We start from the raw sequence: 27523 nt of genomic DNA, 5'->3' as shown, positions 1-27523 counted from the left end.
GGCTGCTAAACATTTGCTTCCTGTTGATATGGGACAGTAATTTTGATTCCTGTTGAGTTGGTTTAAAAAATAATAATAATAATAATAATCCCAAGTCAATAGGATTTGTTATCCTGAAAAAAGAAACGCACTGAGGGTTTGTAAAAAACAAAACAAAAAAACATACTGACTGTTGAGGAATAACGCTTTAAATCAGCGAAGAGGCCAGTGAAACGTTCAACTCATAGGCAGGCGAACGGAGCCCTCTAGTGTTTCATTACCGTTACTACAACAAAGATGCCCTCGTGTGTCAAACTTTACCAAACGCACTGCAACCTAGATTAGAATCGGCTTCCGGGTCCAGAACCGTGCGTTGTCTGTCACATGCAAAAGGTGAATGCTACCATTTTTGACTTTTTCTTTTTCTTATAAATGTGCGTAAATAAAATAAATGTCATCATGAGCATGTAAATAATCAAAGTTGCTATCTGGACATACACTTCTTCTCAATTCATCAACACACTGTAACGTTGGCCTCTCCGACTGAACACATCGGTTTCCAGACGTTTGTCCAAAAATCTACGACGATCTATTCCGATTTGAAATCGCTATTGCAGCACAGCGCCCCCTTTTGGGGGAAAAATGCCGAGCTGAGCCCATGTGGCCAGACGGCGTTCGAGTTATTAAAAACTTCCTTCGGTTTCACGCTGGGAATTAAATGTTTGCAAAACACAGCCGTGCAATCGGTGTCCATTGACCTCAGCGTGGGTGTTTGTTGATTCTGTTTCACCCAAATTGCGCTTCGTGGCCAGATTCCGACTCCAACGGCGTTCCTCGTTTTAAAAGATGAAAATTTTCTCCACGAGCTGCAGACTCGTCTCATTTTTAAGTAATTCTCACCCGCAAAGCTTAAATGCAAGCCTTTTACCAACAGAACTCGTGTCACCTTATGTGTTGAATCCTGACTGAAGTTAGAACATAGTGGCATAGTTGAACAGAACCTACTGCACTCCTATGTGCTTCTAAAAGATTTTTTTTTTTTTTTTGTCAACACCGTCTGCAAACGTTTGAGCAAATTCATGCTAAACTTCAGTGATTTTAAGTGAGGACTGCGCGGCACCTGACCATTCAATATACCGTGTACAGTAAAAGGGTGGTCGTGCGTGTGCGACTGTTGTTCAACCAACCAGCTTTTTCCACTTGGGACTCTCCAGGAAGTAGCAGGGAGCCTCTGAAGTGCAGACAGGCCACCTGGAAACCATAGAAAAGCACATCCAGGTATGGCAGGTGTATCACCACGACGCAGGTGTCAAACAGCAACATTTCACAGATTATGCGAGACGACCCAGACAGGTTTATGATAAACTTCACTGGGAAAGGAGTTGACCGCTATGTGCAAGCGGACAAGCTCGGTACTTGAAGCCTTTTACGTGCCAGTATTCAAACATAGACTTATACACTGCTGTAGACAGACTGTGTCCAAAAACACACATTTATACACAGTTGATTGTATGGAGCTGTGTTTAATGTTGCCAAGAAGCCAGAAAGAGAGAGTGCAGCTGTGTACAAAGTCTTTATTGCATTGACCACATGACAGTGACGGGACCTAGGAAGGGAAAAAGAACACATCATGCACAGTCTCACTTTGCGTCTTTAAAGCTTTGTGTAAACTTTTGTTCCGTAGTTTCATTTGGTAGATTGTTTTGTTGAACGACGCCGTTTGGAATCATGTAGGAAAGTGAAGTGAGGTGATGGAATTACTGGGCAATGGACAAAAACAAAAAAAGTCTAATCTCAAGTGAATGCAAATACTAAACATAGGTTATTATGATAGAATACATGAATAAAGATGTGTCTGTATGACTCTAAATACAGGTTTCCAGACAATTTTAACTTTTTTTTTTTTTTTTTTACACAGTCTCAAATATTAAATATTTGCGGAAAAATCTTTGTGTTCCAACAGGTGTGGCTGCAGACACGTCTGCAAACCCTATTACCAGGACTCTCTGTGTGAGAGAGTGCGTGTACACAATACAGTCATGTAATATAGAGAGGGTTAGATAGGCTCAGATGATTGGGTGTGAGGACCCCTGAAGGGAGGAGCCAAAATAAAGACTACTTGACTTTTAGAAAAAAAAAATATATTTTTTTTGCCCCAACAAATTTCAATGTTTGAGATGCTGCGGTGTTATTCTTATAAACATAGGCGTGGCAAATGTCTCCACCTCGACTTACCATTGATGCAGCTTTGGGTGCATTCACCAGCTGCAGCAGAGCACACTTCTGTCAGACACAGGAAGAAGATCTGAGGAGAGGAAGAAGAACACATTTCCTAAAAACTGCATCAATGTCTTTTTTTTTTTTTTGAAAAGGTGCCAAATTGTTTGGAACATCCTGAAGCTGAAAGAGCAGAAGTGACAGGCTGCAGTTGGGGGTGGGGGTTGGGGGGTACCTCTGGGTCCTCCGGGTGGCCGTACCCTCCTTCAGTCATGGTTGCGGGGCCGTCTGAGGGCGGGGGCAGGAAACTGGAGACCACAATCCTCAGAATATGGTACGAATGCAAGGAAGGACGCAGCCAAGATTCCCCTCCGCTGGAACAACTGAGCACCAAAGAAAACAAAAGCATTGAGAAACACTTAAGATTGCCGTTATGAGCAAAAATGAGTCGACTCTGAAAGGTTTGACGTCTGTGACTAATGCAACACTCAGGTGGAGTCGGCAACGAACGACTGATCTAATGTGGGAAAGAAATGTAGACAAATACGGTAATCCTGGCTTAGTTCCTATCCTGTGTTTAATGTGCTTGGTGGAGCTGCCAAACACTGAGTCAGTTTAGTGTTTTTTTTTTTAAATAAACACACCCATCATACACAGGCATCCAGTGGGTTTGAGTGTAGGCTATGCAGGAGTGAACCAACAGCACCGGGTCAGGCTCTGGGGGTTCGGGAAGGCTGACTTCCAGATACACCGGTCTACCCTGAATGAGGCTTAGCGGCAGGTGAGCCTCAGGGTGAAAGCTGCTGAAAGACTCATCTGAAAGAAAGAAACAAAGAAACAAAGAAAGAAAGAAAGAAAGAAAGAAAGGAGGAAAGAAAGAAATCAGTTCAGAAACATAATCAAATTAAACATCTACAAGCTGAAAGTTTTATTTTCCTTTTTTTTTTTAGGGAACATACAAAAATATACCTGTGGCAATTCTCAGCTGCACAGTAGCCACGGCTGCTGAGGGCTGAAGCCGGGCGGGAGGCGTCGCAGGGAGACTCGTTTCTTCTGGAGAGCTTGTAGAAGAACTAAAGTCTGCCATCAACCTGCAGATCAGCACAGAGAGTCGGTGTACAAACCTGGAGACAAACTGAGACCCACTCACTCGGACCAGTCGGTTTTAGTCGTTCTTCTGCTATGCCACACGACATTCATACACTCTCAGTCATGTGGCATCTGGACTCTGAGCTCAGACTACAGTGATGCATCTCCACCAGCATAAATCAAGCGAATAGAACTGCACGATGTTTGTGCTTCGACGTACTTAGCGGGGCTCTCGGACACGGAGCCAACGACTTGAAGAGAATTTCCAACAGGGCCGTCCAAAAGACGAACCGCTACCTAAAAGGGATGACAGCGAGAGCGAAAGAAGTCTGCTCCGTCATGTTAAACATCCTTTGATCCACTTTCAGGAACAAACGGCAGCAAAAAAAAAAAAGATATTCAACATCACATTGATAGAGCTTCAATTTTGAGAGCGAGAATTGCGCCTTACATATTGGCCTCTTCCACAGCTCCCCAGTGGGACCATGTAGATGTTGGGGTCAGAGATCAGCTTGTGCAGCATGCACGACACATTACTGGCCTCAGGAGTGCGAGCTGGGGGTGTTGCCTCTTGCACAGAGTCTGGCACCCCAAAGAATAACTGCCACCCTGTTGAGTTTTTTTGTTTTTTTTTAAATACACACAGAAATGTAAATGTTACTTTGAAAAAAATCTATCTAGATGGAGATAGATGGATATCGAGATAGACAGACACACACACACACACACACACACATACATATACAGAGATGACTAAAGAAGAGTTCAGAAGTTGAAATGACTGGTTGCATCTGTCATCCATGTTTAAAAGTTGGAGGGTCTCTTTGCTAGCATGAGATAGCCAAATGAATTCCAATTCCTCTTAAAGCAGCTCTAGGTAACTCGAGCTCGCTACGAGTTTGCTACGACAATAACGTCGTAGCAAACGTTCAACACTTTGATTACTTCGTCTTTCATCGAGGTCACTTATTGGGTTCCATTCCGTCATTTTACAATCTTATGTATTTGTAACAGTAGTATGTAAGACCGCCTCTAAATAAACGTGCGACGTTGCTGTAAAGTGGTCCGTCCGGCGTGTCGGGTCGCGCTTGAAAGTCACGCAGTGCAGTTACAGCCAGCACAACCCCCCTCTCGCTGCCGAGGCGGCACCATTGATCCTGTTAATCGTTTATCTACCACTTTACTGAGTTTGGAATCAGAATATTATGGTCGAAAAGTTACCTAGAGCTGCTTCTGTGCAGGTGTTTAAAAATCACTCGTTTGTTGAACATGAAGTGCAACGCTCGCTTTCACGTCATCAACCGTGCCAGATAACGCCAGTGAACGGAACATCTGATTCATCTTTAGACCATGCCGTTGCTTAACGGAAATAACTTGTTGGCCATCACACATGAATCTGATGATGCACAAAGTTCAGACACAGGGCAGGAAGCAAAGGGAGAGATACAGGAAAAGATATCCCGCACTAGCTTAGACAGAGGAAGAGGAATATATTAGTGAATGCATACAAATCAATACAATGTGTTCAATGTTAGGAGCAGGAAACCAGACCGAGCAAATACTGAAAGCCCTCAGGTAGCCTGACGGAGCAGTTTTTGGATCCTTGCAGAGTTCAAAGTTCATCAGTCTGCCTTTGATTTCATGCAGCTATTAAGATTTGTGGCCAATAATCTTTTTTGAAGTACTGTTACATGAGTAATGCAATACAATGTTAGCGGGATTGCACATTTGTTAAAGCTTAAACAGCCATTTTCTATCTCACTCTCTCACCTGACTTCTCCTCCAAGGCTTTTCCATTGACTTCATGTTCCTCACTGCCATCAGGACGGAGCCCAGAGCCTGAAACTGCAGCGCGTCGCTGCACACCATTGCCTGAGTTTGCAGCTCCTGCTGGATGCGCTTCCCGTTTGTCATTGTCCGCTTTAGACATGTAGTAGTCATGGTAACGATACAAGTAAGGAGACGGCGGGCCTTGAGGCACAGCGGTGATTGGAAGTTTCTCAAATGATGAATCCTGCGATGAAGAGGAGGAAAGTATCCGAGGCGGAAGTTTTGAAGGGTCTTTGGATAAAGTCGAGAGGAGACCGTCTGCAGCAAGGACACTCCCAGGATGGTACATCTGATGGTATGGATAATAAAGGACGTAATAATGTGGGTACTGAGGGAGATGGTGACTGGGAGACAGATCCGGGAAAGCAGGAGGTTTGTCTCTTACGATCTCCAGTCTAGACGGCTTCTCCTCGGCCTTGCCGCCAACAACGGCAGAGGCAAGTGACCGACTGAACTCTGGGCTGTATGTTTTAGACGGTGATGTTTCATCCGAGGATGGTTGACGTCCAAAAGACGGCAAGTTGATTTCCTCTCGAATATCGGGCGATTCTGAGAGGTCGAAGGCCGTCAACTTTACGTTTTCAGGGAAAGCGGGGAAATGTGGTTTTGGAATCGTTTCAGAAATGTGCAGTGCCAACTGTTTCGCCTCGTCCCTTGCGGAATACGGATCTTTAGAAAAGAAGTGGGAATGGTAGACTCTGGTCTGACCCCCAGGCTGGTGGTTTTCATGGTGCCATGCTGCAGATTCAGGAAAATGTGGACGGATTTCAGAGAAAGCCTTGAGGGCTGGGTTCGGATCCCGAGGTGGATCAGGAGGAGGGATTTTTGGGTCGTGATAGTAGTGATAGTACTGGCTGAAGGCGTCGGTCAAGGGCTGGAAAGGAGGAACTCCCGCCTGAACTGGAACATCCGTGTCCAAGGAAAAGAACTGTGCAGCACTTTGCCCCCCGGAGAAACCCAAGGCTGGAGTTTCAGGCCTTTGGTGCAGATCTGCATGGAGCGGAATCAAATCCTCGTTCCTTCTTTCGGAAGCAGGAGAGCTGTGGACACCATTACAGTTATGAGACTCCAGCATGGGAACCTGGTGGGAGATGTAGGTCTGCTCTTCAGCCTGGGATGAATCGGGAGCAAAAGGATGTGCGCCACCTGTGTGTTGGGGAGCTGAGGATGTGCCCATCGGGGGGCTGTATGGAGTATTCAAGCTCTGACCCGGAATGTCGTGGCGATTCACCGGGTGGGGATAGTGAGGTGGAGCCAGGTAGAAAGGTGGACTCCAAGGTAACGTGCCCGGGGGATTCGGCCTTTTGTCATCTCCCACTCCGGACGGATTTTCAGCAAGCGAGTGATCCTCAGAGGGAGTGACAGGACAGGCCAGAGTGAAGATATTGTCCCCCACTTGAAGAGAAAAGCTGTATTTTCCATCCTACAAGTAAAACAAACCTCGTCACCAACAGTCTTTTTAGGAAGGCATGCAACAAAAACGGCAATCTAGTCTTTGAATTACATACTCCTGGAAAACACGACTGAACTACTTACAAGTAATGGCGAAAATGTAAATGTCATTTAGTAGGCTTGTGCAGTTTTTATGCTGAAAAATTAATGGGCATATTCATTATTTTAATATTAGTCATTTTCCACTGGTATGCTGGTAAATGCATTTATAAACGATTCTGTATAGAGGATAAATATGCATCATCTCAAAATTGTATCTCACATTAACTGTCAGTGTTTCTGCTCCAATAAGTTTATTGAGGTGTAAATTATTTGATTTGCGTTTTATTAGCACGACTGTAGTTTACGTGATGACCTTGTGTTTTACAGATTCACTCCTTTTGTGTTACTCTCAAATAAAACTCTGCTCATCCACCATATAAAAATCTGCTACAGAAAAAGTTTCAGTCTGGATTTTGAGGACATTTAAACGTTTGACCAATTTCCATCTGCGAAATGCATTACCTGCACTGTAACGCCACAGGTGATGAATGGAGCGGTGATGACAACGTCTCCATCTTGTGTCTCTATAGTGTAGCCACACTGCTCAGCCAATGTCACCAGAGGGGTCCATTCTCCCCTCACTGTTGCAAAAATACAGACACATACAAAAATTCGATATACGTTATAACACCTTTTTTTTTTTTTTTTTAACTCCAGAGAGCCGCACATTCAAAGAGCAGAAAGTGTCAGTTTCTGTACTTGCCGTTTAACCCCAACTCTTCCACAGCAGATACCTCGTGCAGTTTGACTGTCACACCGTAGGGGGCGCAGCAGATGGTGGGAGGGTCTGCGCTCCTAGGCACAGCTTGAGAGGCCGGGCAGGAAACCTTAGCTGGAGTTCCCCTCCACAGCAGAGGCAGCACATAGTTGTCACCCTGAATGTGCCAACAGCATATTTTACAACCCGTACTGGTGTGACCAAAAACATTTGACTCCACTCCATTCCAACATGTATGTATAATTAAGATCCACAAAAATGTAGCACTTTGAGTCAAGCCACCAAAAAAAAAAAAAAGAGAGCTGTACACAGTGACACTGCTGTTGCGACAACAACAAAACAGATGCCGAGCAGGAGTTGGATCACCCCATTTCATTTCTTCAAAATATGACCCTCGAAAATCCTCCAAGACTCAGAGAGCCATGAGGAGTAAATTTGCATTGCAGTTTTTTCCCCCCCAAATATGAAGAACAGTATCCGAGATGTGTACCTCCAGTGTGACATGACAAGCACTGTAGCTCGCCACGAGACTGAGGTCTCTCCATGTGGTCTGCAGGGAGTAGCCACACTGAGGAGGCAGCTGGGACAGCGGCACAGATGAGTCATTCACTGAGACACAGACACCAGAATGTGTAGCAAAACAGAGTGATTAAGCTGCAAATCATGATAAGTCAAAAGTGATGAGTGGTAAAGGACAAAAATCAACAATTATGTGCCGTTACCAAAAGAAGCATCACGTTGAAAACATTTTGCATACATACATTCAATGTACATTTTACACATTTTGGACTCCAAAATGTGTTCAATTCACCGTCATTCTCCCCAGTGTCGAGATGAGGTGTTGGGATTGAGCTGTTGCCTCACCTGGGTACAGCAGCAGCTGTCCAACACCTCGCCTCCTGACTGTGAGTGTCATATTGTTGTCGCGACACTTCACCACAGGCTGCAGCCTCTCCCAGACCTTCTCCCAGCCCCTGGGCCTCTGACCTTTGACCCTATTCTGGCCTTGAAAGACAGGAGAGGGGAGAAAAACCCCACACAGACATGAAAAACCTTGAACAACTGCAATTTTGAATCAAGGTCATGTTGGTATAGTCATAAACACGAAGATCTACTAACACTAACACTTGTGCAGAAACCGTAACAGGAAGAAAAAGACCCATTTTACTCTATCCCAATTGTCATTAAATATTTGGAAGAGAATTTGCATTGTTTAAAGGGGTTTGGTCGCATCAAGTTCACACCAACGAATATAAATCAAAGTGTTTATTGCTAAAAAAAAAAAAAAAGAAAGAAAGAAAGAAAGAAAGAAAGAAAGAAAGAAAATAGAAAGAAAATAGAAAGCTCAATGTGTGTACTCCTGTATTCTGGATGTGCTGCCATGAAGATACTTTTCTTTCTTGGAAACTTGGTAATGTTGTTGGCAAATGCAAATTTATGAATGACAAATATTAAATATTACTTTGGAAATGTATTTTTAAAATTGGCTGCGATACATCTCATCAGCTCATCAGATTGGTTTTGTCAGAATAGCTCACAGAAGCAGAACTGAAGTGGTTGAAAATTATATGAAAATTTGTCCAAAGCCCAAAAAATATATTAAAAACTGAAACACATGCTCTCGGGGGAAACCACCTACCTGAATCCGCAGTGACAGCCTGGTAGTCTCCGTTAAGGACGTTTACCTCCAGCCGCCCACTGATGTAGAATCGGCCCAGCCTGGCGAGCTCGATGTCCCCGCTAACGCAGTCTTCTGCCGGGGGAGTGGGTGCGGTAAAGACCCTCTCCTTGGTACTCTGTCTCGCTTTACTGGGGGGGGGTTCGCCTCTCCCGGCCTCAGCAGAGGTTCCCGTCCTTGTCTCGTCCATGTCTGACAAATTGTCCAGGTGTACAAACCTGGAGAAGGCCGCTCCTGGCGAAGCCCGCGGCCCAGTTGAGCCCTCTCGGTTCGGGGTATGTCCGCGTCTTCGTCGTGGCTTTGGGGCGGCTTGCTGCTGGGGAAAACCCACGACTAATGTCGCAGCAGCGCAAACGAGAAAAGCGGCGAAGAAACGTCGTTTCTGTTTTAAATGCATTTTTAAGTTGTGTTTAAACTGTGCGTCGTAAAACGCGAGCGCTTGAGGACACGCCAGCGGTGTTTTAGTAGATTTCCTGTCAACACACCTGCTCACTGATTAGCCTCAGTTAGCCAACTCACGCGATACCTCGCGCGTTTCCCGCTGAATACTGACAAAAAAAAATAGACAGAATACAAGTGTCAAGAGGGGAAATCACTAAATTGGGTTTTTAATATAATTTAATAGTAAACAGGCTGATAGACATTATTTAAAATACGCAAATAAAAGGGGACAAAGACCTTCCTTCCGTCATTAGCCAACCTTGTGTATCTGAATAGTAAAGAAAGTTGCACGGTGAGGACATCGTTTTATAGTTTTTTTTTATTATTATTATTGATCTTTTGAACTCAAAACCATCTCTGAACTCAAAACTGATTTTACCATCGTCTGTCCACTAGAGGGAAGCAGCAGTGCACTGCAACCGAGGATCACTCACGTGGGCAAATAGCAAATTACAAAAAAATAAGCTATCTGTCTGTCTGAGTGTTGTTGCATTTGATTTTCAAGTGTAATTGCTCAGCTTTCATAAGAGGAAGGCCATTATCAGGGAATAGAAATAATTCTTCTTGACAATGACTTAAAACAGACTCAGAATCAGATTGTCTGGTAGCTCTGGTCTCGAGACGCATATCATGCACTTCCTGCCATCTTTTGATTCAGTTGTTATTTTCTTTTTTTGTCAGACAGAGTCCATCGTCTGGGAGGAATAAGTCATGCTCTGAGTCACAAAGGCGGAGAGTCTCACCACATGCATCGGGCGCAATCAGATCGCTTGATTAATTTCGCATGACCCCTGTGTGTTCAGTCAGTTTGACAGCAAAAGAAAAAAAGAAGGTGACCGTTGGTTCCATGCCAAGTCTGCCATCTGACAGGTCACTCTGCCAAGCCAGGATCAGTCGTCACATTGTGGTCATGATGTTATCAAGTGAGGGCCGGCTGGGTGGTTTGCCTCAGTGTCTCTTCTACGCAGGCTGTGAATATGGACGCTTGGCAACAGGAGGTTGACAGGCAGGCAGCTGCAGAGCCTAGCGAGGTCCACCACCTATAGTCCCTCCACAATGGAATTCCATAAAGTAGCTGAAGCTTGTGTTTGTTTATGCTGAGAAACTGTGTGTGTGTGTGTGTGTGTGTGTGTGTGTGTGTGTGTGTGTGTGTGTGTGTGTGCGTGTGTGCGTGTGTGTGTGTGTGCGTGTGTGTGTGTGTCAGGAGATGACGGGCGCGGCAGTGTGATGACTCATTTTTGGAGTTGCCTAGCTACAGCCAGGAGTTGTTTTCTTTCGACTCCAAACGAGAGTACAGTGTGCATGTCTGGATTTCATTGAGAGTGCAAGGCTCTTTTTTTTTTTTTCTTTTGAAAAAAAAAATAAGGGGCGGCATAAAAACTCAGGGGCACGTAGCAGGAAACGGGAGGAGCGAAAAATGTTCCCAAAGACGAGGAGGAATCACATGAGGATGCACTGGAGTTAAATGTGGCAATGTCAGCATGGGAGGGAGGAGGGTTGGAGGGGAGGCAGAACAAGTTCCACACGAGACGTGCCCATGGTCGGGGAAGTGTATTGAGAGTGACAAATACTGGGCTGTAACCATGGAGAAGGAGCGACTATAGGCAAAATATGAGAATATGAGAAATGCTTGTTTCTTGTTTATGAATGTAAACAGTGGCTAAGAAAGTACCACGACTTGGAGCTACTGCACGGCCATCTTTGAGTTGTACAGTTGTACGCGAGTACTGTACTTCGCCCGCCACGGCTGGTTTCTAATGAGAACCCTGAACTTGTGCCAGTTTGATTTTCATGCAAGCCACGGACAGGCCCCGCAGCCAGCGGAGTGCGTGCGTAGGAACTCTCTTAGTAATTTCCTCAGATGTCTTAATTTGATTTGGATTTTCAATGTCCACCTCTGTCTGCCTCAGTCGTTCCCGTTTCTATGCCCTGTGTTGCAACATTACAGACGGTTGCGGCCGAGCCGGTTCAAAGCACCGGAAGAGCTGAGAAATGAAGAACTGAATCCGTCGGGATTGACGCTCAGGGGAGTTGCTGGATGAACTCTTGACTTTAATTAGAGCCTCTTGATCTTGATTACCTCTTGATTTAGAAAAGCTCTGAGCTTCTTACGCTGTTGGACTTGCGTCGAGTCATTGACTTTAAAACCCAAAGTTGGGTACAGGAGACTCGAGCCATCAGCCTCTTACACCGCCATGGCTGTTTGTCCATACAGATTGGAAAGGATCAGATTCAAGAGTTTTTACTGCAAGCAACGCTGGGGTAATCAATCTATACATTCATTGTTAAAGATAATATTTTGATAGATAATGAACTGTTTAAAAGAGATTATGAATGCAAAATTTAGTATCATTACGATGTGATAGAAATTAATATTACAGCTGTCTGTTAATGTAATGAATGATTGCACTGAATGAATAAAGGTGTGCAAAATGCTCCTTGAATTCTTCCAAGCCCAACATCTAGAGCAGTAAAGTACTGTACACGGTGCTCTCTACAGCAGTGGAAATATTCATCCAAGTGCGTGGAATCGCTTCATTGCACAATGCATTCTTTTGCTCACATGCTTTCCTTCTTCTGTAATAGTCGACATTTTTCTACCTGCACGCCGGACATCTGCGGTATTTTTCAGTGTTTGTTCTTAACACCTCAGTATTTTCAGTGTTTGGTCTTAACACCTCAACTTTATCCTGATCCTGACAATGTAAACTATGTATTTCTTTGTGCCCCCCTCAAACAATGTGAAACATTTTCTGTACTTCTTGGAAGAATTCATTCACCAGGAAAGTTGCTGAAGTTGGGCTTGACATATTCTCTTTAAAGTGTCGATGTTGAACTAATCCTAAAAAAAAAACATTGTGAAAAACATAAAAAAAAAAGGGGGGGGCATTTTAATGAGATGGTAGAGATAGAGATCAATTTAAAAGCAAAATGCGGTAGTAGATTGTAAAGATTGCAGATTCACTGTTCTCACATAATGAATCACTGTTCTCCAGGTTTACTTGTAGAACATCTTGTGCAGTTTAAATGAAACTCTGGGTAGCGCCAAAATTACTTGATTTAGCGCAAGCTAGTTAAAGAAAAGAAAGGAGGGCGGTCTAATGAAGCGTAATAAATACCTTTGTGCAGCCGCAAAGGCCTACTAACAAAAAACAACTGGAGCCAGAGCGGTGAGGGCAACCCTTAGTGGAAGAAAATAAACCTAGCTCTCACTCCTGGTGAAAAAAAAAAAAAAAAGAAAACAGCAGGAAAGGAAACAGAGAGTGCGCGTTGTTTCACTCCACGGCCCTTCCTTGGCAGAGTGTCTCCTCCCTCAGAGCGCCGTGATCGTCGTCACACACGAGCAACGTGAGCGTGTTTGTTCATCTCCAAGATAACTTCAAAAAACATAAATAGATGAGACGCTGACTCACTTTAGGTGCTCACAAAGTGACTAAGCTGTGCATTCTCTTTTGCAACCCCTTCCCCAACAACTCTGTTTTTTTACAACCTCCCCACCACACACACACACACACGCACACACACACAAAGCTACCTCACTCGCAAAGTACCTTATAACTGTTTTCTCACCTCATTTATGACTTGATTTTTCACTCTATATTCCCTTTGCATTCACAAACATACATTGCACTTACTTTCGATATATTTCTGTACATTTGTACGTATTTCACTCAGCTAACACCACGGTCCCCTGAGGACAAATAATGTTTTTTGAATCGGCGACGCTGCTCAAAGGCACAAGGGGCGATGGTCCGCCGTCGCTCGACAACGTTGCCAAGAGGAAACAAAAAGCACATTTGCCTTTATTTTTAAACCACTGGCGCACAACTCTGGTATGTTGGAACATCAGTGCAATAGCCGTTAATGTAGCCTGCTTTGCCCCCCTCCCTCCTTTCTTCCAGGGAAGAAGGGGTGTGACAGTGGGTGTGAGACAAAGGAGGAGTGAGACAGTAGAGGCACAGACAGAGAGCTTAAGCTGTTGTGTAAAGCAGCAGCGGTGACTTGGCTGTGGTCGGACTGACTCCCCTGGCATGTCGACATGGCGCTGCCAGTTCACACACTCGTGTCGAAATACACACTCAGCGAGACGCTCAGCAAACACCTTAATTAAAAGATTTGGACATCACCCAACTCAATATAGTCATACCCCCTGAAGTGGCAGAAGTATTCACATTATGTACTTGAGTAAAAATACTTGTCTGAAAGAAATACTCTGGTAAAAGTGTGGAACGGTATGGATTCAACTCCTTTACTCAAGTAAACGTAAGGAAGTACATCATTTTGAAATGCACTGAACTTCTCCCTCTAAAATATATACAGTTTCATATTTAACAACACAACAGTATAGTTAAAATAGCTCCACTTCAAGTGACAACAACTGTAGCAGTAATTAGGGAATCATTCATTCATTCATCTTCCATACCCACTTATTCCAATTCAGGGTCACGGGGGTCTGCTGGAGCCTATCCCAGCTGTCTTAGGGCGAAGGCAGGGTGACACCCTGGACAAGTCGCCAGTACCTGAACAATCTACTTGAGCACAGCAACAAAGTACTTGTGATTCGTTACTTCCCACCTCTGCATGTGCCCTGTTCAGCTCAATCGTTCACATCAGATGATTTGTGTGTGTGTGTGTGTGTGTGTGTGCGCGCGCGCGCGCGTGTTCCTTTTAGACATTAGTCAGAGAGATGAGTGTCCGTCCAACACTGCACACTGCAAATAGGAATTAAAATGCCACGTCTTTCATAGATTAACGACCTCAAGATGCGGTTAAAAAAACTTAAAAAAAACTCAAGCGATTGTTCTACCAGACACAAAACCGCCTTTTTTCCCCTCCGTGATGTAACTGTCAGCGTTGCATAATTAAGCTGTGCATTTTAAAAACGTTCTACTCCCTTGAATTTGCTGCCACTTTGAACTTCTTTTTTTTTTGTATCTTTCTGTGACTCCCTGAACCCCCGCCATCCCTGAGAAAATTATCAAAAGCAGTAAGATGTTAATACTTCTTTACACAGCGGACAATATCAGAAGTGTTCCAGATGATCCCCTACAACTGGTTTTTCCAGTAGCGATCAGCGTTGGCAGCATGACAAAGGGCCTCCTGTTGGGGGAGAGAGAGAGCCACCTCATTGGCTTCCGCCAGGGGTTAGGCAGCCATGTGATAGCTTCCACTTGTGTTGTTTAGATATCTAAAACGTGTCGGGGCTTACTGTCACTGGCCGCTCCGCCCCCGCTCTCACACATAAAAAAAAAAGAAAAAAAGAAGGGGGGCATGGCGAGAGTTGTGAAAAAAATATCGGTAGCTGGCTGTTGCATGACTCACGGCATTTCCTCCCTCGACAATGTGCCCCGTGCAGAGAATAAAGCCTGGTTTATTGTGTAACTCGCATGGTGTAAAAAGGAAAAAAAGGAAAAAAATATAAAGGAGACGCCCTGGTCACAGTTCTGGTGGCAAGGAGGAGGAGGGTGTGGCCTTTTTTTGCACCATGGGGGTAGTGTGAAAACCGAGGTCTGCCTCACCTGGGAGGCGAGGCTGACACGCCCAGAGCGGAATCAGGTCCAACGACATTCCCCCATTCTCATCCCTGTCCCTCTTTCCCTTCGCACTCTGCGCAATGTTTTTTGTTTTTTTTGTGTTTATTTAAAGCTGGAGATTCATCGTCCGTGAAGCTGAGAGACAAATCGCTGTTTTGCTTTTGAATTTGAAGGCAAAGCGTGAAGGTGATGCGTTCGCAGGCAGCGTTCCCGGGAATGGGCTGCCTGGCTGGCTGAGGGCGGAGCTCTTTTGTATTGTTGATAGATTTGTTTTTGTTGTTTTTTTTTGTTTTTGTTTTGGTGCAATCATATGTGGAGCGTTGGCTTTGATGAGATGGAGCAAAAAGGTTTTTGGGTGCGGCTGGCAGGGTGTTGGGAGCAACACTCCATCGGATCTGTCTGGTTTTGGACTGGTTAAGTATGTTAGAGGTGCAGTTAGTTGCTTCTGCATTGATAATTCAAGCGGGTCAATAAAGATAACAGCTTGACAAGCTGTGAGGGTGACTAAGTGTTCCATCATGGTTCCTCAGAGCCAGGAGCAACCGAAAAACACTGAAGACAAGGCAAGTCAGTAGAAAGTCAGTAGAGGCACCAAACTTTGTCTACCCCCACCTTGCACCAAACAGCCAAACGTTCCCCTTAGGTTGTTACAACCAGGAGGAGCCTTGAAATAAATACTTGACCAGCGACACCGAATTGAGAGACTCACGCTAACCTAAGACTTCTTTTTTTTTAACGCAGCATCCGACCGGTTTAATCAAGCCTTCACAAAGACCAGTGCGTCCTCATGAAACCCCTAAGAGGTTACCATGGTGACGCCGCCGTTTAGTTCAATACTTCCCCACGGGGTCCCGGTAAAGTTAAAAGCAAAGCTATTTTCCATGGCAACCAACATCAAAACACGACGTCCTTGTCGGCGTTCGACGAGGGAGAAGTGCTCCGGTTTCATGAAACCGTGCCGCCGCACCGTGCGTGTGTGTGTGCACGTGTCGCAAAAGTTGGGTGAGAGTGGCCTCATGACCCCCAAACCAAGTAGCCCTGCAATAAACCTGAGCAGGCACGGCTGCATTTTTTAGTGCCGCAGGTAAACTATGGCTGCTGAGCCCTGTTATTATCCTGCCGGCCGAGGACGAAACAGCCTGACGTGACACTGACCACGTCCGCTAAGCTTCTGACACACACTTGTGCTGTTGTGTCAGCTCATTTCTTTGAAAGTCAACACAAAGCAAACAAGTGACCTCAGTCTAACAAACTATTTTGGGTCCATTTCCTGGTATGTGTTTTTTTCGATGAGCAGCTGATCTTCTGATTTGACTCAAACAGTCACTGTTTCTATATTCTGGAACTCATTGGAAATGTTCACCATAAAAGTCCGGTTGTTGAATACAGATGTATAGATGTAAGTCAGATAAAATGTTTTGCCAAAAAAAATAAAGAGAAAGTAAAAGAGGGAAATGAGGAAGAATAATTTTTGGCCAGCAGGGGCCTCCAAAAATGGTTGCAAAAATGCTAAAAAAAAATAAATAATAATAATAATAATAATAAAAAAAAAATGACTGGTTGTTAATGCAGAAAGAAACAATAAAGCACACCTTTGGTCGAATTTCCCGTCAAATAAAACCAAAAATTGGGGCTGATGGTGAAACCAATCTCTGTGCTTCCAAAAGGTGGATTCGCAAATCAATGTGTCACAATGACTCAGTCCATCTCTGTATACAGTCAACTGGTGAAACAGAAAACGAACATACAAGCACACTGCATTCACATTTCATGAGGGGCAATAAGCATTCACAAAAATACATGTTTAACATTTTAGCTGTCGCGTAAAATATTGCATTATAATGCTTTGGTGCAAGCTGGCTACTCTTTCCACGCTAAGGATAACAAAGTGGCTTTAAAAATCGAAACAAAATATCATCAAAAATCAAGATTCAAACGCCCAAGATGCATTTGAGAAGCTTTGTTTGTCTTTATTTTTCAGTGGAGAAAAAACCAACAGCAACATCCATTGTCTAAAATATTAAATTACAAGCGTCCGTCAGCAAACTGAAGCTCAGATGATTTTGTAAGCCCAACGGTCAATGCAATATTAAATAAAATAAAAAAAAGCAACACTGAGTTGCAACTTTATGCTGGGGGGACACTGATTTGAAAAGCTTGAACCTCATGACATCATCAGGATCGTGAGCACACAAGAGATTTTGTTCCGCACAAAACCATTTTGACCTTCTCTTTGCCCCAAGTGCTCAGCCACATTCCATTCTGCTCAGTTTTAAAATCTTCAGAATAGCGCACATTCAGCCTCAGTCTCGGCTGAAACCAATTCTTAGGACAAAACAAAGTTTCAAATTTAGCCCCTTTAGATGTTGTCCATATTTGGCTTGTCCTCTACTTCATAGAGAGTTTATAAACCGGAAATGTCAAACTACACTGAAATCGCATTGACTGATCAATCTCGCTCCACTGTGTTCAAGTTTTTTTGTTTTGTTTTTTTCGTGAAGCACAAACTGCAAGCCTCCCTTAGTTGACGACAGTAGATTCCCTGGATCCTTGGAATAACTTCTGACAACTCATTTGACCTTTGCACAGCAGAACCTTCCTTCCTGGAGCAGCCTCCCCCACCCTCTGAGCTCACCTGACTCAGCCTCCTGAAAACTCGCCCATACAAGGCCTGAAAGGCCTGCACAGGTGTATTTCTTTTTACAGGTGTATTTACTTATAATCAGAATCAGAATCAGAAATACTTTTATTTATCCCGAGGGAAATTCTTTTCGTAACAGGGTTCCAGTCAACTTGAGAAATGTACATAAAATATAGAAAGAAGCATGCAATTAACTAAGTAAAAATAATAAAAACAATAGAAAATTAAGTAGCTGACAGAAAAAAATGGCATAGTCCCAAGGGCAAATTTAACAGTTACAATAAAATAAAATAATATGAAAATAAAGAGCGTATAACTATAAGATACTGTAAAATGTTTGGATGTAAGCATGTGGATGTATATGGCAGACAGTGATTAGTGATTTTACAATGAGGAATTATACACTTTAATTGCCACGGGAAGAAAAGATCTTCTGTGGCGCTTAGTCTTTGAGGTGGGAAGTCTAAGTCTCCTTTTACATAATCTGCTTCATATTGCCCTGGTGTCTGTTTTAGTGTCATTACATATTTGAAATCAATGTGTGTGTGTGTGAGAGAGAGAGGGAGAAAGAGGGAACTACTACTCTTTCTTTCAAATTGTTAAATTGTGTAAATGTTTAAATATGTGAAGACCATTATCATTATTATCAACTATTGTAGTAGTATTCACATTAGTGCTAGTGTGTGTGTTTGTGTCTGTGTGTGTCTGTGTGTGTGTGTGTTGAATAATACTGACACTAAAAGGTCGGAACCCGTCAGAATGAATCAGCATCGAATTAAAAGGAAAAATAATGACCGCGGAAATAACAAGTCTGAAAGGTAAGTGGTGGGTGGGGCACTTGCCGACATGAAATAATAAAATTAGATCATAATAGCACACAATGGATGCCTGGGGTGTAACTTAAATGGGGCAAAAGCAGGAAGAGGAGGTCGATGGAAAGGGTTCTTCATCCCGCCTCTGACTGATTGGGCAATTAAGAGATACATGTTAATGAAACAAAGAGGAAGAAAAACTAAGGGGAGAGACTGTACAGCCGCAGGTGACTGTAAAACTTCCTGTCCGACCCACCAGTCCACCTACCTGGAAAACACTGAACAGAGGTGACCAGTCGGAGAGGACGAGGTTCGCTCCTTGGGGCAACGTTGGAATTCTTAAAATTTCAGGTTTTTGTTTTTTAGTTTTAAACAAACACCCTCATGAGGTTTGCCCGTCACGTGAGAACTGAACACACAGAAGTCCCTTTTTGGGATCCCATCCAATGTTACTAATTCGAAGTGCCAAACAAGCTGCTTGTTTGGAAGTGCATTTAGAAGGCGACAACTAGTTAGCAAGTCCGGGGAAACAGAAGACGCCTGAACTGAAATGACCCCAAACAGTTACATCTTGCAGAACAGCAGCAGAACATCCACAGTGGCACCACCGGCGCTCTTGTTTGAGCACATTTCCGTTAAAAGCCTCCGAGCCGAAACGCCTTGATCCCACCGACACCTCTTGCATGGGGCGTGCACGCCCATGCGCATTTCTCCACTTGCGCACTCAACGCATTCCGCTCCCTTTTCAAGGTGCTGCCTCTTCTTCAGCTCAGCCACTCCGATGCGAGGACTTGGGCCCATTCAAAACTCAAATTTTTCTCGACATTTTACTGACTGTTCAAACACCTCGTCCAGAATTTCAGCCTCGGCTAGTTCCTTCAAGCGCTGATTGCAGAACAAACCCCTGACAGTTTGCCTTGTCGAGATGCTCGACGGTATAAAATCGATGAAAACACCCTTGATACTTTGTTTCTTAGTGTTATGGGTACTTTCTCTTATGCTGTCAGTTGAAATCGCCAAACTCCTGCACAATGTGCACGGTGGGAGGGGGTGGACACCCTTCGGACTTACCGTGCTACCCTCGCGCCAATCAGCGGCAGCTGATGCGCGATTCCCATGAGGAACGGCAAGCGTTCGGGGCAACGGTGCGAAACGTTTTCCAGCCCCACCTTTGTTCCTCCCTCCCTTCCCTCCCTCTCCAGGTTCCTCCTCTCTCACAGCCTCTGCTCCCTCCATCTCCCTCTCAAGCTCCAACTTGCACCCCTCTAGGCCCCCACCTTTTCTCAACTCTTTGCCACCGACAACATTCCTTCACCCGACGCAACAAAGGCGGGAAAAGACGAAGGGCGGCAATCAGGAAGAAACGCTGTGTGTGTTTACAGAGCTCTGACTCTTTTTTTTCTCCACTTCTTTTTTAGTTTAAGCTAGTCAGGTTGAGTTTACTCAATCATATGCGCGCATGTACAGTCAGATACAGAAAGAACCACGCAATGTTCCATTAAAAAAGAGTAGGCTGGAAGCTACGAAGCTAGTTTTTGTATGCTTACGCTTCCAAATTCTGCCCCCAAAAAAACCCATTTAAAGCATAACGTGGTTTTATAAATCAATCATTAACCCCAAAAAAACAGAAACATAACAACCAAAAAACATAGACTTGACAGTGAGCCAATGTAACCACATATCACCAAGCCCAGTGGCGGATCTCGGGGGTGGCTACTTGGGCTCAAGCCCTGGATGTTTTTTCAAGAGCCCCGGATCTCGCTTCTGAGCTGGTCTGAGTGTAATGTGCAGTACTGGAATTCACCAGAGTGGCAGCATGCGCAGGAAAGCAGCCAAACCACAGACGGAAATCAAATGAGGTTTTGTAATTTTCCCTAAAAAACGGGACAAATTGTGTCCCGGGGGGGATTTTATTTTTCCCGGGACAGGTGGTGAAAAAAGAGAACAATTCTGGGGAAAAAAGACCCGGCCGCACGGGTAAAGGGAAGATGCATATATTTTTTGTCTTTGTGCGCCACGCATTGGTTGTCTGGCTGCCCACCTGCCCGTTCAGATGATCGGCGATCGCCCCCCCGCTCCGACGAACTGACATCTGCACCCTCAGGGCTAAGCCCCTGATCTCCTAGAATTCTAGATCCGCCCCTGACCAAGCCCCAAGAATAACAGAAAGTCAACTTCCGCAAACACCGAGATATGGCAAAGCCAAAGAAAGGAGAGGAATTTGATAAGTAAAATAAATAAACACATGGAACGTTGCAATTAATTTGAGGCCTGTGTGAGTGTGATTTCCCGCCTAGACTTCGTTGCCATGGTGTGGAATCACTGTCAACAATGACCAGTGTTATGGGAGTCCCCCTCTAATCCCCCCCCCCCCTTCAAACACCAGTGAGTCACCAGCTACTCACTGCCATCAGCTGGGCCAAAACAGACACGAGACACCCAAACACAGGCGCTGTGGAAACAGTGGCCAGTCGGGAGGCTGCATCCCTTCGCATGTGCGTGGAGGCAGGCGGACGAGGGTTGGGGCGGTGGGGGCGGAACCGGGTGGGAGGAGGACTTCCAAAAAGATTTATGTGAGCCAGGCAATGAGAGGCTTGTCCGGGGGTGTGGACTTTTAAAAAAGAGGGCTGGGTTAAGCAAAAAAAAAAGAAAAGAAAAAAAAGAAGTGGGCTGACAAGTTGCTCCTGGTGTCTGTGCATTTAGACCGCGGGAGAGAAATTAGCGCCGTCGAGAGCAGGAGAGGTTCCTCTTGAAGAGACACAGAGAGAAAACACACACGGTAGGTGCAACAGTAATTTCTTTTTTTCCCCCTTCCAGACCAGGTTGTCTTTCTTTCCATGTGGAATCTGTTGAATCTCGTTGCTTTGGTGCAGCTCGGCTCGAATTTGTTTATTCATTCATTTTAAACTAAAAAGAAAAACGCGTGAGTAGCCAGACAGCAAAGTAAGGTGTGTCAATGTTGACCTCGCCTGTTACCTGCCCATGTCTTCAGGCAACTTTGCTATTTTTTTTTTGGGGGGGGGGTACCATGAAAGTTGGACGTGAAGATGTGTTCAGTGTTTTGGCGTCACTGTGCTGAAATTATATTTAGTTCTTTTCTTTTTTTTTTTTACCATTATTGTTATTACTTTCTCCTATTAAAATAAAGAACAGGATGAGTTGCCCTCAGAGAGGGGTTAAAACACACATCAGCCTCGGCCGTATCTAACTACAACATGCGTCATGGAAATCGAGCCATATCCAAAACCAGAGCCGACACTTAGCAGCAGTTTAAGAAGGAAAAAAAAAAAACAGGACTTTTCCAGAGCTGGAGAGAAAGAGGGAGAGAGAAGAGAGAGGGAGAGAGAGAGAGAGAGAATGCACATTTTGGGGGTTTTTTTCACATTAACCTTCCCTTGTTTACGAAGGTCTGATGGTGCAGAGCCCAACGTGTTTTTTCGAACCAAAATTACACACAGACTTGTTTACAAGAGCAGCTTCTCTCTCTGTCTCTCTGTCTCTCTCTCCCGCCCTTTCTCCTCTCCGCCGCCACCACAACCCCCTTTGAAGCCAGTGGGAAGGGGAAAAACACACACACACACACACACACACACACACACACACACACATACACACACTGGTATCCTGGTGAGGATGTGTCACTGTGGATCACATGCGTCCGACTCTCGGTATCTCCACTGTGTCCGTGTGTGTGTGTGTGTGAGAGAGTGATCCGGACCCAGCCCTGCTCCTTGAACCGGCACATTCCAGATGTTTCCTCCGTTCACACCCTGCGCTGGGATGCGCTCGCAGTGTTAGAGGCTAGAGGTAGACAGCGGCACGTAGAGCCAGGAGGTCGGTGCGAGCGGAGAGGCCTGGGGACGGAGTGGGTGTGGTGCGCCACCCCGGAGGTGTTTCTCCTCGGCAAGTTATTCTGAAGGAGTGGCGGGCTTCCTCGGCGAGCACGAGACAAGTCCCAACTCATCCGGTCGCCAGGCCCGTCCCACCTCTCTCTCTCTCTCTCTCTCTCTCTCTCTCTCTCTCTCTCTCTCCGCTGACAGTTTGCCCTAAGGTGAGGAGGAGAGATTTTTTTTTTTTTTTTTTTACCCTTCCACCACCCAAACGGGTCTCTGACTGAGTCTCCACGGCGACATCCATCGTCCGTTTGCAGACATTTCAGCAGGGTTGCGCGTGAGCTAAGCAATTAGAAGTTGGGGTGGACACGCCCTGAGCGGGTTGCCAAGTTTCTCTGGTGGCGCTTTGCAGCTCGACAGGAATGTGCGCACGCGTTTGTCAAGTGGTTTGTGTGTGTGTGTGTGTGTGTGTGTGTGTGTGTGTGTGTGGTGAGACAGAGAAAAGAATTAGCTTTATTTTCATTCTTTAAATTGTTTAATTTGGTTTAAATGTGTGCTTGAGCTTGAAAGTGTCATTATTATAATTAGATGTAGCAGTATTCGTGTCAGTCTTTTTGACATACAAATACATCTGATATGTCACGAGATCAAAGGTCAAAGATCAAATCCTAACACCATTTAGCATAACAGTCACCTGTTATGGTAAACAACGTATACATAAGATGCTAATCGCCCTCAGCAGTCATTCAGGTATGTCTAGTATGTGTGTGTGTGTGTGTGTGTGTGTGTGTGTGTGTGTCTGTGTGTCTGTGTGTCGCTTTCTGTGTGCGTGCTGAACCATTGTTACCACTGGCCATTATCGGAGTCTTTTCCGTCCCGTGTGTGAGCTGCCAGCCTGCCCTCACCCACACACCCACGTGCGCCCTCGCCTCGCAACGGTTGGAAAAGTGGCCTGACATCTTTCTGCTCCCCTCTGCAGCGCTGCCGCCATGCTGATCCTCCTGGGTGCCATCTTTGCCCTCCACATCATCGGCATCATCCTCCTCCTGGTGGCCACCATTGACAATGTGAGTGCTTCAAACCTCCATTTTATTTTATTTGTCTTCGTGGTGCGCCGGTGGCGAAGGGTTGGGGTTGGTAACTGCTGACAGACGGCAAAGGAAGGGCGCCGTCCTGCCCTCGCCGTCAGTCATCACTCGGGGCCTCTGCCGGGCCTCATAGTTCGCATTTCTGGGCAACAGTGAGGGCACCGCCCACGGTGTCGTCACCCCACCGACCCCCTCCTTTAAACATCCGACTGTCTGTCGCGCACGACCGATGTAAATATCTGACATTCTTTCCAAAATGCCACAGTGACAGACAGGCGGATGTCGACTGTCGACCCGCGGCGGCAAACGTTGTGACGCGCGAAGGAATTCACCATTGCTTCCCGAAGTGCGGACTTTCGCAAACAGTGCGACAACCGGTGATTTGTTTTATTTTTCCCCTTCGCAGGCCTGGTGGATGACTGACACAATGTCCACTGACATCTGGGCTCGGTGGATCAAGGTGAACAACGTGTGGAACTATACCGACCTGCCACAAGGTTCCCACTACCCAGAGGGTAGGCGCCACACACACACACACACACACACACACACACAAAGAGAGAGTGAAACCGCAATCCATTCTGCAAAGACCCAATGGGGGAAGAACCTGTTTCCTTGTACACAGCAGAGGTGGCAAAAGTATTCACATTCTGTACTTGAGTAAAAGTACGGATGCTTGTGCAAAAGAAATACTCTGTTATAGGCCAACGTACTGATTCAACTCCTTTACTCGAGTAAAAGTAAGAAAGTACAGGTTATGAAACGTACTTAAGTAAAAAGTAAAAACATTCTTTTTTTTGCAAATTGATGCAACAATGCATTCGTTCATCAGCCGAAACCCCCACCCCCACCCCAAAAATGATCCAGTCTATATCTAGCAACACAACAACATTGTTCAAATAGCTCCACTTCAAGCAGCAACAACTGCAGTAATAAATGAATTAGTTTTGAAAGAGTTTTTACCTTTTAAACACAAAAGCAATGAGCATGTTTTTTTCCAAGGAGTAGAAAGTACAGATATTTGTCTACAAATGTGGGGAGTAAAAGTAAAAGTCATGAGAAAAATAAATACTCAAGTGAGCACAGATACCTGAAAAATCTACTTCAGTGCAGTCACAAAGTATTGGCTTTATTTACTCTGAAGTTCGTTATCTCACACCTTTGGCACATAGAGCTCAAGTTCGTCAAATATAAACTTTCGTCCGACAAGTTTTGCGCGACAATAGCAGGATTTTATACATTTGACTATCAAGACGGTCCGTTGAGAGTCTTTTGAAAGACTCTGCATAGTTTACTGCTCCAGACCTGGAGTGCCAGTCAACTTTGTCAGGGCTACATGGGCGTGGTTCCACTGTAGATAGTCATCTCTCTCTCTCTCTCTCTCTCTTTTGTAAAGAAAACAAAAACAACGGCTGCCCTCGGATTCAAAGTCAAACGTTTGCAGGCATTTACTTTGTGATTCCCTTCGGCCCCAAAACAAAAAAAAATGTGGTTAAGAAAATTGAGGGCCTTTGGAAAGCAACAAACAAGGACGTTTGGCTTTCAGAGTGAATACGAAATAGATGTAGTTTGACTGTATATATAACAGTTGCACGTATCACAGCAATGGGGACGCACTGTACTTTGTTTGCAATGACATGAATGACCAGATTTTACGGGGCAAGATTTCTTTGTCGCCTCGAAGCTGTTAAAAATCCTGAAATACTCACTTACTGGGCGTGTCACTGAGTCGTCTCCCTCTGGCTCCCCCTGCAGACTACCTACAGGCGGTGCAGGCCACCTCGGTCCTCGCCTGCATCTTCTCCATCCTGGGCATCTTTGTGTTTGTGGCTCAGCTCTTCACCCTCAGCAAAGGAAACAGGTTCACCATCTCGGGCATCTTCCAGTTCGTTGCTAGTGAGTGAATCGCCGCCATTTCTCATTTCACTTCCCCGCCTCCGATCTGGGCCCTCGCTCACGTCCGCGTCTCCACCTTCCGCCCCTCCGTTTCCAACAGGCCTGTGCATCATGGTCGCAGCCGCCATCTACACGGACCGCTTCCACCTGCAGGAGAACAACGGCTGGTACGGCCACTCCTTCATCCTGGCGTGGATCGCCTTCGCCCTCACGTTCATCTCCTCCATCACTTACTTCGTGCTACGCAAGAAGACGGCGTGAGAGGGACACTAGTTCTGTAGCTCCGCCCATTCCCAGCAGCCCTGCCCCTACCAGATCTACTCCCCCAGCTCAAATCTGCCCAGAACGCCAAACATCAGATTTGAGCTGTCGGCGTAGATTTGGCTACGACCGCGGCAGACCTGCCCACCTGCCAAACACAACACAATAGAAACGCGCATGTGTTTGAGCGCATTGAAGCCACGGTTGTTTGGGGGGGCTGATTTTCCTGAGGGCATCGAGAGGATTCGAGGTCATTGTTTGTTGTCAACTGAAAAAAGGTTTCCTCGATGCTAAGAGATGCTATGATAAATTAAGATCTACCACTGTTTTGGCTGCAACAAGTTAATTCTGTTTTTTTTTTTCTGTGTGTAGTTTTACATATGGATATGAGTGTTGGATATAAAGGGGCGAGTTTATTGTTTTTAGTTTCTTTTAAATTTTTTTATTTTATTGTTAATTTACCTATGTTTGTTTTGTTTATACCCGCCCTGGTCTTGCTTTACAAAGTGTCTGGAATTAAACAAAGTGTAACCATTTTACTATACTGTAAAAGACTCTATTTGCAGTATCGCTGTGTGTCAGAATGTCAAGTTAGTGATGACCAGTGTGGCAACAAGATCCCAGGAGCAGTGAAAGACAGTGTCAAAACGTTATTCCACTTGACCGTCACAAAGACAAAATACACTGAAGATCTTTGTGTCAACTAATTTCTGATGCACTTGTACAAGCATGAATGACTTTTTGAATTATATTAACGTCAATTTAAACAACAACAACAACAACAAATAAAACATGAGCCGAGTCCAGTCGTGTTGAACCTAACTTCCTCCCGGAGTGACAGAAAGGCAAATGTCTTGGCCCTTAAAGCATTGCAGTATGTGTAAATATGTTTTTTTTTTTTTCGTGTCTAATGCTGTTTTATGTTGCTACTATTTTTCCTCTGACAGAGACCATGATTTTTTTCCATAATAAAAGTTGATTTATAACCAGTTAATGGCTAATTTTAGTAACATTTTGTGCGTGCTATGCATTTTCAAACAGACAAGTTATGATGGATTTTTTCCCTTTTTATTACAACATCAAACCACAATCACACAAGGTCATGTGAGTAGAAAGGAAAGACAGACAAACTTCATAAAGTCATTCAGTCACAGTGGAGGAAAGAAAGAATTGAATTTTTAAAAAATCCTGGCAGGGTGGAAGATGAAAAAAAAAAAAAAAAAAAAATCTTCCGGCCAAATTATTGCTTGATGCTTTTTGCCAGAAGTAGCTTTTACACATTCCACCATGTGCAGGCAACAGCTTAAATTAAACCAAAACACAACTACAACTCATCTCCGTTTTGAGTCCAGTCAAAATTAAACAAACAACAAACAAAACATGATTCATAACCATATTTTCCTCTATATTAAGTTGAGACCAATACATTGGAGCTGCAGTGATATTCCCTGATGTTCGAATACTGTGTGCGTGTCAGTGGGTCTAAACTCTATTTTGTGCTTAATTCAACTGAATGCCAACCGTGCATTTGTCCAGCGTGCCAACTGATAGATAGTGCAACATCCCTTAAACCGAAAACAAAAGCAAATATTTGAGGTATAACACAGAACAATGACCGACAGCTAAAGACAAATCTGACAGATGCTTCTGATCAAAGGTTTGGGCTCACTGACTCATTTCTGCATTGAACTCCATTCTAACCAGCTTCATGAAATAATGATCTTGAAGGCTCTGCGATCGTTACATGTGCGCGTGTAGCCTAGGGTGAAAAATGCGATTCTTTGTTAATATTTACATGCTTTTTGTCCCTTATGTGCTCCGGTAGCTGCGCCACCCGTAAGCACCATGTTGCGTGATTGCTCCACAGGTGTTTCACGTTTGCAAATTAGTGTAGGGATAAAATAGTAGAGCCGTGAGCTGTTCACTCTCACCGCCTCTGAGAAACGGCAGCACTGCGGATTTCGGTCACGCCGTTATTGGTCTGCCTCAGCTTTCGCTCGATGTCGCTGCCA

General features: G+C 44.8%; 2 protein-coding genes across 2 annotated transcripts; one reads left to right on the top strand and one right to left on the bottom strand.

Annotated features, from left to right (window-relative positions):
- Positions 1-1505: 1505 nt before the first annotated feature.
- Positions 1506-9195, bottom strand: LOC142892522 (uncharacterized). Its single transcript, XM_076032735.1, has 13 exons — positions 8967-9195; positions 8192-8332; positions 7818-7936; positions 7309-7484; positions 7072-7186; positions 5056-6538; positions 3737-3894; positions 3506-3582; positions 3166-3287; positions 2841-3012; positions 2432-2579; positions 2215-2284; positions 1506-1585 (listed from the first exon to the last, which is right to left on the bottom strand). Exons 1-13 carry the CDS (start codon positions 9193-9195, stop codon positions 1554-1556), a joined length of 3042 nt encoding a protein of 1013 aa, XP_075888850.1. The 3' UTR covers positions 1506-1553.
- Positions 9196-21056: 11861 nt separating this feature from the next.
- LOC142892201 (epithelial membrane protein 1) lies at positions 21057-26293 on the top strand. Its single transcript, XM_076032191.1, has 5 exons — positions 21057-21212; positions 23246-23333; positions 23761-23869; positions 25110-25250; positions 25351-26293. The coding sequence occupies exons 2-5, from the start codon at positions 23256-23258 to the stop codon at positions 25509-25511; spliced, it is 489 nt and encodes a 162-aa protein (XP_075888306.1). The 5' UTR covers positions 21057-21212; positions 23246-23255; the 3' UTR covers positions 25512-26293.
- Positions 26294-27523: the final 1230 nt, after the last annotated feature.

The sequence above is a fragment of the Nelusetta ayraudi genome, unplaced genomic scaffold, assembly GCF_046127955.1.
Source record: "Nelusetta ayraudi isolate G7.1 ecotype Tasmania unplaced genomic scaffold, CSIRO-AGI_Nayr_v1 ptg000034l, whole genome shotgun sequence".
NCBI lineage: Eukaryota > Metazoa > Chordata > Actinopteri > Tetraodontiformes > Monacanthidae > Nelusetta > Nelusetta ayraudi.
Note: the sequence above shows the minus strand (reverse complement) of the source record. Positions and strands in the feature narration are given on the sequence as shown.

Coding starts and splice junctions, on each gene's coding strand:
- LOC142892522 (XM_076032735.1), bottom strand. CDS start 9,195: ATGGACGAGACAAGGACGGGAACCTCTGCTGAGGCCGGGAGAGGCGAA. Junction 7,187..7,308: donor GAGTTGGGGTTAAACGGCAA/GTACAGAAACTG, acceptor TGCAACAGTGAG/GGGAGAATGGACCCCTCTGG. Junction 1,586..2,214: donor CACCCAAAGCTGCATCAATG/GTAAGTCGAGGT, acceptor TTCCCTTCCTAG/GTCCCGTCACTGTCATGTGG.
- LOC142892201 (XM_076032191.1), top strand. CDS start 23,256: ATGCTGATCCTCCTGGGTGCCATCTTTGCCCTCCACATCATCGGCATC. Junction 23,334..23,760: donor TGGTGGCCACCATTGACAAT/GTGAGTGCTTCA, acceptor TCCCCTTCGCAG/GCCTGGTGGATGACTGACAC. Junction 23,870..25,109: donor AGGTTCCCACTACCCAGAGG/GTAGGCGCCACA, acceptor CTCCCCCTGCAG/ACTACCTACAGGCGGTGCAG.